The sequence below is a fragment of the Myotis nattereri genome (assembly GCF_964212035.1).
Source record: "Myotis nattereri genome assembly, chromosome: 5".
Classification (NCBI taxonomy): Eukaryota; Metazoa; Chordata; class Mammalia; order Chiroptera; family Vespertilionidae; genus Myotis; species Myotis nattereri.
In genome coordinates, this window is record NC_138080.1 from 39266567 (window position 1) to 39282156 (window position 15590).

The 15590-nt window shown below is 43.9% G+C and overlaps 1 protein-coding gene across 2 annotated transcripts in view; it reads right to left on the reverse strand.

The window, feature by feature from the left end:
* Positions 1–15590, reverse strand: part of GALNT7 (polypeptide N-acetylgalactosaminyltransferase 7) — a 132257-nt gene that overhangs the window by 17690 nt on the left and 98977 nt on the right. Inside the window, exons 3-7 of one of the 2 annotated variants that reach the window (XM_081090923.1) lie at positions 14945–15111; positions 7287–7417; positions 6972–7051; positions 3096–3278; positions 2770–2952 (exon numbers count right to left, since the gene is read on the reverse strand). In XM_081090923.1, the coding sequence (XP_080947049.1) occupies positions 2770–2952; positions 3096–3278; positions 6972–7051; positions 7287–7417; positions 14945–15111 (744 nt within the window). The remainder of the gene's footprint in view (positions 1–2769; positions 2953–3095; positions 3279–6971; positions 7052–7286; positions 7418–14944; positions 15112–15590) is intronic. The other variant, XM_081090924.1, reaches the window with a different exon arrangement.

A 15590-nucleotide genomic window follows, 5' to 3' on the forward strand; every position in this document is an offset into this window, starting at 1 on the left:
TGAGAAAAAGAAACACTTGAATAACTATTAAGGATAAGCCCCTTCACCAATAGACAACGAGTCATTTTAGAATACAATCTAGATAATGCATAGAAGAGATAAAACTGATGGCCAAACATTAAGAAATTATAAAAACTTGCAAAAACGATCTGTTCATAATTCCTCAGTGAATTTACTGAAATTTCTAATTCAAATAGAATCATAGAGTTCATTACAAATTAGAACATTGCATCATTTCACCATTAGATGGAGCCTTGGCTCCTGTGTTAATTTAAAAATTAAGCCTTTAGATTTAGTAGAAGTAGCATTTTCTCTTTCACTTCTAAAAATACTGAGCCATACAGCCCTGGTTGGCTAACTGCTCCTGCAATGATTCATGAGTCATTATGGGATGAGCAAAACCATACACCATGGAAGCAGTCTGTCATTTTTTAATTTTATAGCTCAGGGGCTTGCCAAATAAGGGTGTAATTCATCTTAGAACAGTCACAGTTCATTCAGAGTTTGAAAATACAGCGGAGAAGCAACACAGAAGAATTAGACATAGCCACTTTGCCAGGGGGAGGCCTGCAGAAGGGCGATCGGTGCGGCCTCTTTAATTTGGTATTTTTTAGGGACAAGATAAAAACAATTGGGTAGCTTTATAGGGACATGCCACTCACATCATTAGATGAGATATGGGACTAATTTATATCCTGTTGCCTGCATCCCCCACCCCGAATAATTATTTTTTTTCCGAATAATTAATTATTAATGCATCATGATTCTTGAGATACCTCTATTAAAGTACCTTTTTAAAAAATCACCACACCTAATATTCAATCTACCACTAATTCCTATTAATTCTACCTTGAAAATGCATCTTGAATCTGTCTACTTCTTTCCAACTTCACTGTTCCCTTCCTGGACCAAGCCACCACTGCTTGGACTGTTGCAGTTACTTTGTAACTTGTGCCGTTTAGTGTCCTTTATTCTCTTCTGCCCCCGCCCAAGTCTAACCGCACCACAGGTAGAAGGGACTCAACATGGGTCCCACATGCCAGCTCTCTCCACGCTGAGTTCTCCTTCCCTGCTCCGCTCATGCCTTCAACTTGCCAAACTCTCTTCTGACTCAGGGCTTTCACCTGTGCTGTTCACTCTCCTGAAATGTTTCCCCTCCTCCTCCATAAGGTTAATCCCTCATCCCTCAGGTCTCAGCTCCGGTGACACTTTGTCAAGAGGCCGTTCCAGATCCTCCAGGCTGGATGAGGTTATCCTTTCCATCAACTCTGTTCCAGAGTTATATATGTAGTTTTCTGTTTAACTTCTGTCTCACCCGCTATATAAGTGAAACAAGGGAACCTATCTTATAAAAATTCATTCCCAGAAAATAGTGCATGGCACATAGTAAGTACTCATTAAATATTTGTCGAGTGGATAAATAATGAATCAAGTAATTTTTTCAATGTTAAAGAAAAATCACATTGGATCAACATTATTCTGTCATACCCTTTCTTCTTAGAGTATGCTGCCTAACTCACTAAATATTAGCACTATTACATTTTTGGTTATATTTTCATGTCACATTTATTTAACTGTCATTTAAAATTATTATAACTCTGCCTTTTTGATCTTTAAATATATTCTCATTTATCTCATCATATATTTGAAAATACATCTTAACATAAAAACCGGTGAGTTCTTTCAAGGGGAAACCTCCCTTAAATTTTTCTAACCTACTTAAAGAAATTTTTTTTACTAGTCTATGGAATTGTCAGAAATAAAAACATAATCATTACCCCTTATTTTTTTTCTCCCAGGATTATATTAGTCAGGTAAGCAGGTAAACAGTAAGTTTCTGAATTATTCTAAAAAAGAACTTCAAAGGAAAATTGGGAAAATGTCAAATCGAGCTTAAAGTTCTATAATTTCCTTATGTTTGCCATTTCAGTATCTTGATATTGTGACATGCTCAAATCCCACCAGCATTTGCATGACAGTGGAAACATCTTTGCAAAACAGAGTTCTAACATTATCAGTAGTATAACAGGGAGAGAGAGATCAAAAGCAGAACCGTAAGATCAGAAAAATAAAATTAGGCACATTTAGAAGCCTACACTAACATTTGACTAAACATTTCATTTGGAGTCACTCTTTAGAAAGACAGTCAAATGTTGCAGTTAAAAGACCCTAAAAGCACAGAACAGCGTACATTGTTCTATTAGAAGAGTCACAGGAAGGACAAAGGCTGATTCTGGAATACAGTTTCCTTTTTATCAAGTGCTCTTCTGAGAAGGCAACAATAAAGGAGTGTATGCAACATTTGCCAAAGTCATGTATTTTGATTAATCAGATTTAACTGGTACAAAATTAGCATATAAAACAAAAGGAAGAAAAACAAACAAACACCCCAATCTCTTGCTATTGCTTTCATTGCTAGCATTACATCCAAGGCATCAAAGCGGATATAAAACTTGGATTACAGGTAATTTATGCCTTGTAAATTTACATAATGATTGTTCTTTTTTTGCTTGAATTTGGAACTAATGCTATATAACATTCTCCTTTCACCCCGCTCCCCCAAAATAAAAAGTGGCACCTGCATTTAGGGAAAAACCAATTATAAAGAAGTGAATGTGAATTTAAACCTGTGAAATAGTGTGAGAAAGAAGTCTTCAGAATCTAAGACAGCACCTACGGTTTTAATAACAAATGTTATAGCTTGGCAAGAGGTTAATAGGTTAGCAGCAAATGGAGAAAAGAAACACATGTAAGTGATTTAGTGATTACCGATATGGTTCAGTTTTTGTCTTTCTGATTCTCTTCTCTTGAGGGGTCAGAGGCACCCGTTTCCAGAGCATACTCCAATCCCATGCTCCTCGGGCATACCCATCTTCGTCACCACCCCCTTGGGGTACAATTTCGTATGTGTTGCCATTTATGACATCTATAATCGGCACAGTGCAAATGGTTCTGTATTTTGTTGATGATAGCAGCAAAGATGAAATGGAAGGGTATGCACGGACCCACATATATATACATGAGTACATGGGGAAGGAAAAAAAGAAGGACTTAAATAAACATTCCACATAAGAAAATAAAGGAGTAATCTTTACCGATAAGGTTCAGTTTTATGTTTTCTTTTGGCCTTTTCCTTGTGGCTTAGAGGAATACGTTTCCATAGTAAACTCCAGTCCCAGGCCCCTCTGGCAAAACCATCTTCATCCCCACCTTGTTGTGGTTCAATGGAATAATCATTCCCATCTATGTAATCTATTAGAGGCACAGTACATGTAGTTCTGAAACATTTACAGAAAATGAAAAAGCATTTAAGAACCCAAAACTGACTAGTATAGCATGCCTCGCTAAATTATCTCTTTTTGTCACTGATTTGGGTTTTAGTTGTTGTGGGTTTTTGTTTGTTTTGTTTTGTTTTTTGGGGGGAGGGGTTCTGTTTATTTTTTTGCACTAGGGGACTTAAACATCTAATGGGAAGTAGAAGTAAATCAATGGCCTTTAAAAGTCAAAGAGCCCGTTTTCATAAGGAAAGGATAAAGGAAGGAGACTTATCCCTCAGCTCACAGACAAATGTCAGGGACAAAGAGCCATGTCTTTTAGCTTAAATAGTGTTGTCTCATTTTCACCTACAGGCAACTTTTTCTTCGTAATTTTGTATTGCTTACAAGATTTTCCTTCCTGTTACTTTTCCTCCATAATCCTCCATTATAAAATAAGTGTGTGTGTGTGTGTGTGTGTGTGTGTGCATGTGTCTGTATAAAAGGATAATGTGTGTGTGTGCATGTGTCTGTATAAAAGGATAATACTGCTACGTTTTTTTTAGCAGTTCTCCCAACTCTTTGTTGCTTTCTATTTCTTTGGAAGCAGTTATGAAAACCTGTTTCTGTACTTTTTCTTGATCGTTTTTTCCTACTTCTTTTTATTGCAACAGTTTTCATTGCAAAGAGAAAAAAAAAAGAGTACTCTATTGTATTCCTACCCTTTAAAAAATGAGAAAAAAAGATTACTCAAAACCTAAAGAATTTAAGTGTGGCCTGAGAATTTGGAGTAAAAAAAAATCCCTTGCATTTGACTTTAGGAAAATGCTAGTACTATATGACTAGGTGCAGAGTCAACTCTACCAAGATAATCTGTTCCCCTGCTTGTTTCATTGCTCATTTTATTAGAGAGGATTTAAAATGCACTTCCTAAAATGGAGATTACAGTGCCTTTTCAATGTTTAGAAACAAAGGAGAAGGGAAAAATGTTAGGGGCTTAAAATTTTGATATGGTGTAAGTGGACTTGAGAAGGCTGTGTTATTCCCTCTGGGATCACTCCTATGAGACGGTGGAGGGTCTCTGTGGGATCTGTGGCATTGCCACAAAATCCTGTGGAAAACCATTTCCTTACTGCCCTAGAGGACTGCTAGTTTCCACCTGGAGAGGTGAAGGTTGGTTCTCTTTCCTCACTTCTCCTGAGTCTCAGATTTCTTAATAAATGGTGCCGTGTAAGATGTCCCAGAGAGATCTTGGTTTGACAGTTGATTAGCTGTCTGATTTGGGACAAATTAATTAACTTCTCTAAGCCTCGGTATCCTCTTCAGTACAACGGAGCTAATAATACCTATTCTGCAGGGGTGCTGTGAGGACTAAACCAGACAGCTGGTTTAAAAATTGAAAAATCTCTATGTATTCTATATATATACTAGGGGCCCGGTGCACGAAATTCGTGCACGGGGTGTGTGTGTGTGTGTGGGGGGGGGAAGTGTCCCTCAGCCCAGCCTGCCCCCTCTCACATACTGGGAGCCCTCAGGCGTTGACCCCCATCACCCTCCAATCGCAGGATCAGTCCCTTGCCCAGGCCTGATGCCTCTGACAGAGGCGTCAAGCCCGGGCAGGGGACCCTCATTTCTCCCCATCACTGGTTCTGCCCCCAGCCCAGGCCTGATGCCTCTGGCCCAGGCGTCAGGCCTGGGCAGGGGACCCACAAACCCCTCCGATTGCTGGCTCTGCCCCTTTCCCAGGCCTGATGCCTTGGCCAGAGGCGTAGACTCCCATCACCCTCCGATCGCCTGATCAGCCCCTTGCCCAGGGTTGGCGGCGTGAGTGGGGCGGACACCGCAGCCGCCCCACCAGCTCGCGTCCAGGTCTGCCGGCCAGATCGGGTCCGGGCAACCACTGGCACTCACGCCCCCAACCCGCTCTGGTTGGGGGCGTGAGTAGGGCGGACAACGCAGCCGCCCCGCCAGCCTGTGTCCTGGTCAGCCAGCGGGATCTGGTCCTTGGGGACCGCCAGCACTCACGCCCCAAACGCGGGTTGGCGGCGTGAGTGCGGGCGGACGCCGCAGCCGCCCCGCCGGCTCGCGTCTGGGTCTGCCGGCCGGATCGGGTCGGGGCAACCGCTGGCACTCACGCCCCCAACCCGCTCTCGCGGGTTGGCGGCGTGAGTGGGGCGGACACCGCAGCCGCCCCGCCGGCCCGCGTCCGGGTCTGCCGGCCGGCTCGGGTCCGGGCAACCGCTGGCACTCACGCCCCCAACCCGCTCTCGCGGGTTGGTGGTGTGAGTGGGGCGGACGCCACAGCCGTCCCGCCGGCCCGTGTGATTGGGTCCGGGGCGACCACCCGCACTCACGCCCTCAACCCGCTCTTGCGGGTTGAGGGCGTGAGTGCAGGTGGACGCCGCAGCCGCCCCTCCGGCTCGCGTCCGGGTTTGCCGGCCGGATCGGGTCCCAGGCGACCGCTGACACTCACGCCCCCTACCCGCTCTCTGATGGTGCTGTACCATCCTGCCTGCAATATGCAAATTAGCCGCCATCTTTTTTGGCGGTTAACTGCCAATCTTAGTTGGCAGTTAATTTGCATATCTCACTGATTAGCCAATGAAAAAGGTATCGTTTGTATGCCAATTACCATTTTTCTCTTTTATTAGTATAGGATATAAGCCTAAGCGACCGTTATGACCGGTTGACTGAACAACTGGTCAACTGGTCACTATGACGCACAAGGACCACCAGGGGGCAGATGCTCTACGCAGGAGCTGGCCCCTGGTGGTCAGTGTGCTCCCACAGCAGGAGTGCTTCTCAGCCAGAAGCCGGGCTCATGGCTGGCGAGTGCAGCTGCAGTGGCAGGAGCCTTTCCTGCCTCAGCAGCAGCGCTACCGAAAGGCACAGCGGGGCCTGGCCCTGGCTCGGGATCCTCCCCAGCCACCTGCCACTTGGCACTGCCACATCCCTCGGGGGATGTTGGATTTCGAGAGGGTGCAGGCCAGACTGAGGGGCTTCACCCGTGCACAAATCCGTGCACCGGGCCTCTAGTTGTTTATAATAAGCCTTACATTACATCTTGTGATGATTCAATCCTCCAGAGGTCATCCTTTGAAACATGCCATTCACCATAGGGCCATGTCTTATTTGCCTAGATTCCAAAATAGTCACAATTCTGGACTAAAGACAGGGAAGGCTTTTGGAACCAGGAGACGAATGCTGCCTCCTTTTGTTTCAGATATTTCTGTAAATTTGATGGGGATCACCACATTTCCATTGAATAGCTGCCCGTTTCGAAACTTAAAGTTTCTATAGGATCCCAAAGCCTTGACACAAAACTGCTCCTTACTATCTCGAGTAATAATTAAAAAACCAATACATCTAATTTCAAGGCTTGTTCCTTCAAATCTTTAGAATTGTTACGGTGGTATAGAGGGAGCAATCAATATTACTCTTAGAGAAAGCTTTTGGAGCTAGAGGCAGTCTTTCAACCACAGATGATTCTTGAATCAGACACCCTAGGCTTTTCCCAAATGCCCAACTGCCTGCATCGGAATCAGCCCAAACTATCAGTCTATCTCCACCCTGGGAAACAACTGGCTGAGTGATAGCACTCAGAACAGAACACTTCATGTGTTGACTGGAACTGAAATTTGATGAATGAGAATGTTATTTGTCCTAGGGTGAAGTTTACTTTTCAACCAGAAAAGCAAAAAAGCAAGGTGATGTTACCTGTCCTTAGAAATGGGGGCTACAAGTGGTGCATACCAGTTAACTGCCACCTCACAGTGGGCATCAAGGTATATCAAAACCTTAAAAAAAAAGAGGCAGGGTGAAGAACACTCATATGGCACATCATATATCACACACAATTTAAAGTTAGATACCAACATAAGTTAGCATTAGAGTCATTTTTAACATATAAGTTTATCTGTTTAGGCCAGCATTTCAATTTTTTAAAAAAGTACTTAAAATGAATATGACTGTTTAGTTACCAAATCAAAAATGATGACATTGTAAATATCGATAAGAAGAAATATTTCCTACCTGCCCAAGTTTAGCCTTCTGGGCACCAATACTTCGTGCTTGAATTAAACCTTCTCTTCTCTCATTTCGAAATACCTTTACTAGGCCATTCCACAGCTTAATATAGTCATCTAGTTTTTTTTTTAAGTGTTCTGTGAATAAAAAAATTCAATCAGCATTATAAATTATATGTATGTATCTAAACCAATTAAACTATTATTTTTCTCAAGAAATAGAGACAGGCAAAGGTACTTTAAGCAGTCAATAATTTTACACAGACCAGATTAAATGTTTAATCTATAGGGAAATAAGGTGGAAGTATTATCTGAGTTAAATTTTGAGCTTAATACATGCTGGCCAGTGTGGCTCAGTTGGTTGACATCGTCCCATGTACCAGAAGGTTGCTAGTTCCCAGTGAGGGCATGTGCCGGGGTTGTAAGCTCAATCCCCAGTAGGGGGCGTGCAGGAGGCAGCCCATTGATGTGATTGATGTTTCTCCCTTTCCCTCCCTCTCTCTGTACAAATCAATAAAACATTTAAAAAAAATTAAAAACCATTTTTGAACTTAACATGCCTTCAGAGAACTGGTTAGCATGAGAAAGATCAAACATCTCTCTGAAAATAAAATAAATGATAACTATGCCAATTAAAATAAAAACTTAAAAAACGTTTTAAATTTAAAAAATTAAAAACTCAAAACTGCACATGTTAATGTCATATTTAAAAGCTTTCAGGCATGATATTTTGTTTGCTTTTGGAAGAAGCAATAGTTCAGGATTTCTGAAGATACACTGCTTATAAATAGCATTGTATGACTTCTTTGGAATCCACAAAGGATGTAGGTAAACATTTGTTTCTGGGCCATCTTTCTCCAAGTATAATCATATCTAAGGTTGTAGTCTTGGTGTAATGAATATAGTTCCCATCAAGTTGATAAAAAACAATCGAGAGTCCCATTTTCTCTGCATTTTAAGCACCAACAGGAGTACAGTGGGGCCTTGACTTACGAGTGTCCCAACTAATGAGTTTTTCGAGATACGAGCCATCTCTTGGATGATTTTTTGCTTTGAGTTGCGAGCTAAAACTCGGGTTACAAGCCAGCTTCAGATACCCCACCGCTAGTTGGCGCAGTGAACGTCACAGTGAACACCACAACATCAGCCCAGGATCACGTGTCTCACTCGTTCACTTCTTGATTTGACATACGAGTAATTTGAGTTACGAGCTCCATCACGGAACGAATTAAACTCGTAAGTCAAGGCCCCACTGTATTTATATATGAATGTATGTATATTTACAAATAAGTATCTACACATTTATATAATATATACACATTTATATAATATACTAGAGGCCCGGTGCACAAAAATTTGTGCACTCGGGGGGCACCCCTCAGCCCAGCCTGCCCTCTAACCATCTGGGAGCCCTCACAGGATGTCCTACTGATGTCCCTGTGGGAAGCAGGCCTAAGCCGCAGTCTGGCCTCCCTCTGTGGAAGGCAACTGGCCGATCAGGTATATAGATACTTTCTGAAGGCAGCACAGACTCCTTCCTTATTTCTTTCCTCTGCGGTTGGAGAATAGGGGACTAAAAGGTGGAGACAGAGCTGTGGCCGGGCCTGGGGCTCGTGTAGGCAGCAGAAAGAAGGAGAGGGCTGGGGAAAGTCTAGACACGGTTTTCTTCAATTGTCCTCCCTTCCTCCGGGTCCCTCGCTCTGTTCTCCCCTTGTTGTGGTGGACGCTTGGGCCTCGGACTGACAGGAGCCCAGTGACGGTGGAGTTCAGCCCCCTCACTTCTCAGCTGAACACACAACTGCCTCACATTCCAAGTGGAGCTGTTTTCAAGTGGCTACAGTGCTGGCAATTCATGCCTCCCGGCCTTTCCCCTCTCAGGTTTCCTCCTTGGGTCAGTTGCAAACTTCACCAAGACACCAAAGCAACTCTGCCCTGGTAGTTCTGCACTGGCCCCTGCCCAGGCCAGGCCGGGCACTCTTCCTTGAGGTCTCTGGGTCCACAGTCTGAGCTCAGGGAGGTCACCCAGAGCCCGTTCCCCCGGACAGGTGGGGCAGTGGGGCTAGCTTGAAGAGCTGGAGGAAGATGGCAGAGTAAGAGTTGGTATGAACCAGCGCCTGCTTAGCCAGACTTCCTAAGCTCCCCACCGGGCCCAGGCTGGGCCCCTTCCCCACACCAGGAGGATCCCAGCTGAGGTCCCCTCCCTGCACCCAGCGCTCTCCTCCCTGTTCTACCACTGGGGGAAGGGAACAGCTCACCTTCTCTGGACCCTGCCAACCTGGCAGGCTGAGGCACAGGCCAGGCGGTGCAGCCTAGGGTGCTGGTGGCTGCGAGCCTTCTCCCCCTCCCTGAAGCGTGGGGCGGGGTAGCAGCAGCTCACAGCCGCCCCTGGGCACCATGCATAGAGGTACTGCTCTCCACTGAGCCACCGTCTGCCCAGGACCTGTGGGGGTTAGGGTGGCCTCGGGCTCCCACTGGCCCCACTGAAGCCAGACTCGGCTTGGCCGGCCACCCCCACTGCCAGAGGGCTGTGCATGCCCCACAGGCCTCATCGCCCTTATGAATCCCAATCCCCATGGTCTGGCCATCCCATCCCATCCTATCCCATCCCATCCCATCCTGATCGCCATGGCTTCACTCCCCGGTGCAGTTGGGCCTGCCCAGCAAGCATGTAGGCAGGAGCTGGGCCTCTGAGAGGAAGGAGGAGGGATGCGGGCCAGGGCAGAAGTAGGGAACTTGGCGGTATAAACACAGCGCCCCCCCCCACCCCCCCGCCCCGACTTCGTGCCGGCCCCTTGTGCTCCATTCCCGAACCCCTGGGTGCCCCTGCCCAGCACTGTGCTCTCAGGTCTGGGGTGGGGATGAGGGACCTGGAGCTGCGGCCTGAAGGCAGCCCTCGCTGGCTTGGAATCGCAGTGGTCGATCGGGGAGGGATGTGGGGTGCCAAATTCCACCTCTCTCTTCTTTCTCTCTCTTCCTCTCTCTCTCTCTCTCTCTCTCTCTCTCTCTCTCTCTCTCTCTCTCAGAGAGGGGCCCGTGTCCCCAGTGGGCGGGCGGGGCTCAGGCCCGGCTCACCATTGTATTGCTGCCTGCTCTGTTGCTGCTGAGGCGGCAGGGGCTGCTGACCTGGCCCAGGCCCCTGGCCAGCCTCCTGTGCCTGGACCCCAAGCAGCAGCAGAGCTTCCAGCAGCCAAAGCAGCAGCAGTAGCCAGTGCACCAAGCGCCCGGAGCCAGCTGGGAGGCAGCGGCGGCGGCCAGAGTCCCAGCTCCCCTCTGCCACCGGCCCCGCCGGGAATGCCCTGGCACAAAGTTCCCAGCTCCTGGCGCTGGTGGCCAGGGACTTCTTAGGTGCCTCCTCCTCCCCACCGCCCGCACTTCATGAATCGCAAGTTTCTGCGGAGGCAGCAGCTGCAGGACGCAGAGCGGGAGACGGGGAGCAGGCTGAGTGCGGCTCGGGCTCAACGGAGGGCACCGGCGCAGAGGAGATCTCCCTGGCGGCAGGGGGAGCCGCCGCCCCGCTGGGGAGATCTCCTCCGCGCCGGTGCCCTCCGTCAAGCCCGAGCCCAAGCCGCGCTCGGCCCACTCCTGTCTCCCGCTCTGCATCCTGCAGCCGCCACCTCCGCGGAAACTTGCAATTTATGAAGCACGGACGGCGGGGAGAGCCCGGGTGGCTCCAGCGATGCCTCCTGCCTTCCTGGCCCTGGGCTGGCTGGCTCCCGGTGGGCAGGCAGGGCTCATGCTAAGGCAAGTGATGCCACCAATCCCCCGCCCGCCCCCGGATCGCACATGGAAGTGGGCCCCCTGTCTCCAGTGGGCGGGCGAGGGCTCCGGTGAAGTGATCAGCACTACTTGCCTTTGCCCCAGCCCTTGCCCACCCCCTGGTCGCACATGGGGGCCTGGATGGCGGCTTGCGCTGTCCTACCCTGCCTGCAGTATGCAAATTAACCGCCATCTTAGTTGGCAGTTAATTTGCATATTGCCCTGATTAGCCAATGGGAAGCGTAGCGAAGGTACGGTCAATTACCATGTTTGTCTATTATTAGATTAGATAATATTTATATTCAATAAATAAATAATAAATATTTGCAGTTTGATAGAGAACATTTTGTGTTCTAAAAACAAGAAACAGCCCTGACTGGTTTGGCTCAGTGGATAGAGCCTTGGCCCGTGGACTTAAGGGTCTCACGTTCGATTCTGGAGAAGGGCATGTACCTTGGTTGCGGGCACATCCCCAGTGGGGGGCATGCAGGAGGCAGCTGATCAATGTATCTCTCTCATCTATGTTTCTAACTCTCTCCCTCTCTCTTCCTCTCTGTAAAAAATCAATAAAATATATTTTTTAAAAAAACCACAAAAAACAACAAGATACATTTGCCAAGTTTCCATCTTGGCTTCCCAGTTGTAAGAGAACAGTTTTTGTTTGCATCACTATGAGCCCATGGAATTGGCTCCTCACAACCATGACTAGCTCCTGGATCCTTAGAGATATTTCTTGTGGACACAAAAATTATTTTTAAATTGTTTAAACTTTTAGCCCATGAATACAAAAACAGATGAAAACATAGCTGTATTTAGTGATGAGCTAGTGGTTAAATGGGCAAATCAGACTGTACTTAATACTTTACTCATTTTTAGAGACCTTATAATTATCAAGACACCCACACATGGATATTCAAAATTGAGAAGAAAAATATTTCCCTTTTGGCATCCACTTTTAATGACAATTATAAACAAAATTCTCACGCCAAACTATATTTTTCCCCCCAGAAAAATCTAAGTGATTTTCCCTTCAACTTAAACTTTTTTTAAAAGCTTTTTTTTTTCCAGCCTGGTACAGTTTTTTTTTTTTGTTTTTTTTTAAGGCCCTTCTGAATTGCAGTAGGCACTTTTATTTAAATAAATCTGTAACAAATTTTTACAGCCAAAACCAAGTTGATGGCATGTTCTTCAAATTTAAATGCATAGAAAGATGGCCCCAAAGGGAAATTAGTGAGTGAAATGACTTCTGGCTTCTTTGGGATCTTACCCTATGGCAGAGTGCACTCTATTAATGTTCAAAGTATTCACCCCCTTTCCTCAGGGAGCGATTATCCTCCCCACCCACTGATGTCAGGCTGGGCCATGCGACTTGCTGTGGCCAATGAGAAGGGGCTGAAAATGACTCAAGGTACTTGTGAGTGGAACTGTTAAAATCCCACTAGCGCTCCACCCTGTCTCTCTGTTCCCTCTGCTTCTTAGACAGGCGATGTCTGAGATCAGGCTGCTCTGCCAGCCCGGGCCCTGTGGTGAAGATGTGGGGCAGAGCAGGGCGGACCTGCAGGGAATGTGTTGTTAGAGCAAGAGAACAGGGCCATAACCCATTGTTGTTACAAGCCACTGAGAGTGCGGGGTGCATTCTGCCTTGACCCCACTCAGTCTCAGCTGGCTGACGCACATGTGAACAGGGCTGTGCTCAATTTAATGGCCCCAAAGCTTATTTTAAGAGAATACTCTAATTTCCAGAAACCCAAGTGCTATGAGCAGCCAGCTCCTTTGTGAAGTTTTATAGTAGTAAAGTATTTTATCTTTAAAATAAGAAAACTTATAACCCAAAGTTCTAGTTTCTGAATCTATTGGGGGAAAGAACAAGTCAATTTTCACTCCAGTCAGCTTTACCAAAGACTACACTTCTAGTGCTGAGAAGGGACTGACAGATTTTAAGGTTGTTTTAAAATTGGGAAAATTAATTAAAGCCCTCCGTACCTCCGTATTTCCTACTGCTATAAGCTAAGCAGACCCTGCTCTGTGATGGACTTTACAATGTATAAGAGACCAAATATTAAAGGTTCGTAATGACAGAAGCTCTGATCACAAAAAATTCAAGTAAAATGGACCAAAAAATCGTAAGTGCAAAATTTTATGCTCCTTTTCTGGGGCCAAGCAGTTATTTTTGGTGTATCTTCACAATTTTCTTTTTTTATAATGTGCTAAGTATAGCACAGTTTTACTTGTGTTAATAACATAGGACTTCTTAAAACCAGAACAATCATAGACAAGGGATTTCTATCATTTTTATAGGTTTAAGTTTTTCAAAATCTAAAATATTGCTGGTACCAATAATATCACGGTAAAACATTTTTAAATACAGGGTGGGCAAAAGTAGGTTTACAGTTGTGCGTATGTGAAACAGTTTATTCTAGTATTATTATTATTTATTAGTTATTGTATTATTTTCCATTAGAACGACTGTAAACCTACTTTTTGCCTTACCCTGCATTTATCTTGAGACAGGGATAGTATTTTTAATGACTATACTCCTGTCATGAAAGTTGCAACCAAGGTAAGATGTCTAAGCTAAAGGCATTTGACATGACGGAAAAAGTTAAAGTTATACATTCTCTAGTGTAATTAAAAATGAGTAGTTGAAAAAGTGATTAGCTGAACAAAATGAGGGAAAAGGAAATAGGCCATATTTCTATTTCTTCTCCACGCTAGCATATGTATACAAGATCAAGATCTGGTCACATGCCTGTACGGTATAAACATCGAGGTGCATCCAGACAGAAAGAGCTCTAAATGAAGTTTTGGAGGAAGCTTTTGTAAAACCATTTTGAATTATATTTTTATGGTACCCATGTTCTGTCTTCTGACATGTGGTCAGTGGTATTACTAATTGTACACAAAAATTGTTTGCAAAACTTACTTGCCAAAAAGCAAATATCCTATTGTTACTTAGCCTGAGTTCTTTGATGAAATTTCAAAGGATCCAATTCAGTTTTGTGACAAACAAAGAAGAATAAATGCCCATATCTGGGTTTCAGCAGCACAATTACATTTTTTATTTAGGATGCTGCTTTGGGGTCTGAGCTATAGCATTATCTATCTTTTGATACTCATGTTACTAAGAAGATATATTCTGCTTACAATAATATATTTAAAGAAAAAATGTTAACTTAAACCCATTATTGGGAAAAATCAATGCTTAATCTTGTTCTTTTGCCAAGTTGAATCAAGACTAACCAATGCTTCCCTAAATGCTATAGTAATAAAAAAAACCAACCAATTTCCTTTTATTCAATATATTAAATCATATATAAAGCAAAATAAATTTTAGTAGATACTTTCTATTATAAATAAAAATAGTCCATGGTTTCTGGTTAAATTCAATGTTGTATTGTTAAAATGCAAATTAGAGGCTATTAAGTAGGTATATGGATTTTAGTTGGACAACTATGGGTGGAACACCAGGTGGCATTACAGTATACGTGCAATTACATTTTTTCAGTCTTTCAATAAATTACCTCCATGACAAAACTTTTGTAAAATCAAAGGCCCAAAGAGTTGATATAGTGTAACATAGTGGTTAAATACACAGACTTATGAGCTTGTAGATTTGATTCCAGCTATTAATTATTGAGACAGGAATAGCATGTGAATGTTGGTAAGTTACTTAACATTTCTAAGCCTCATGTGTAAAATGAAGATAACAATGTCCATTGCAAAGGTTATGGTCAGGATTAAACAAAATAATCATTACAGAATGCTTGATATAGTGCCAACTTGTTGAAATAGATGCTATCAGTAGATGCTATTACTTTTTAAAGACTAATTATTTTGAAATCACATTTTTTGCAATTACTCATAATTAACTTATTTTATGGACAAAATGTCAATTCCATAGCCCATTACCTTTATTGCTGAAATCATCAATTAATACAATTTCTGCTAAATATTTCCTTGGAGTCCTTTTAATGACACTGTGGACTGTCCTCATGAGGGTTGACCATCCTTCATTATGGAAAACAATGATAACGCTGGAAACGAGCAGGTTTTCATCGTAATGCCAATACTTGCACCTGCAAAAGAAAAATTTCATCATATTTATGTAGAGATAACCTATAATGCTTGGTTCCAAACTTATGATTATGTTTTCTGATTGGAATAAATATGGTTGACGTAACTAACGTAAGTGAATAAAATACAACCTTTTACATTTTACAGAAACACAACATAGAAGAGAGAAGCTGCTATGAGATGAAATTATTCATAGACAAAGCTACTTCCTAACCAACCAACACTTTTTATGTAATAGACAATTTGTGAATTTATACTTCTTAGCTGGGATGCTTAAAATAATACTCACAGATATCAGGGTTTTTGTTGTTGTTGTTGTTTTTCCATGACTTAGAACTCAGTTTATTTTGCTTTTTAAAATTTGAGCTTCTGGTGTAAGACATTTATTTCACTTGCTATGAATAAAACCACTATATAACTGTGTTCGAAAGCTATCCTGTTCTAATATGACTAAACTATTAAGAAAAAAAATTTAAGGCTG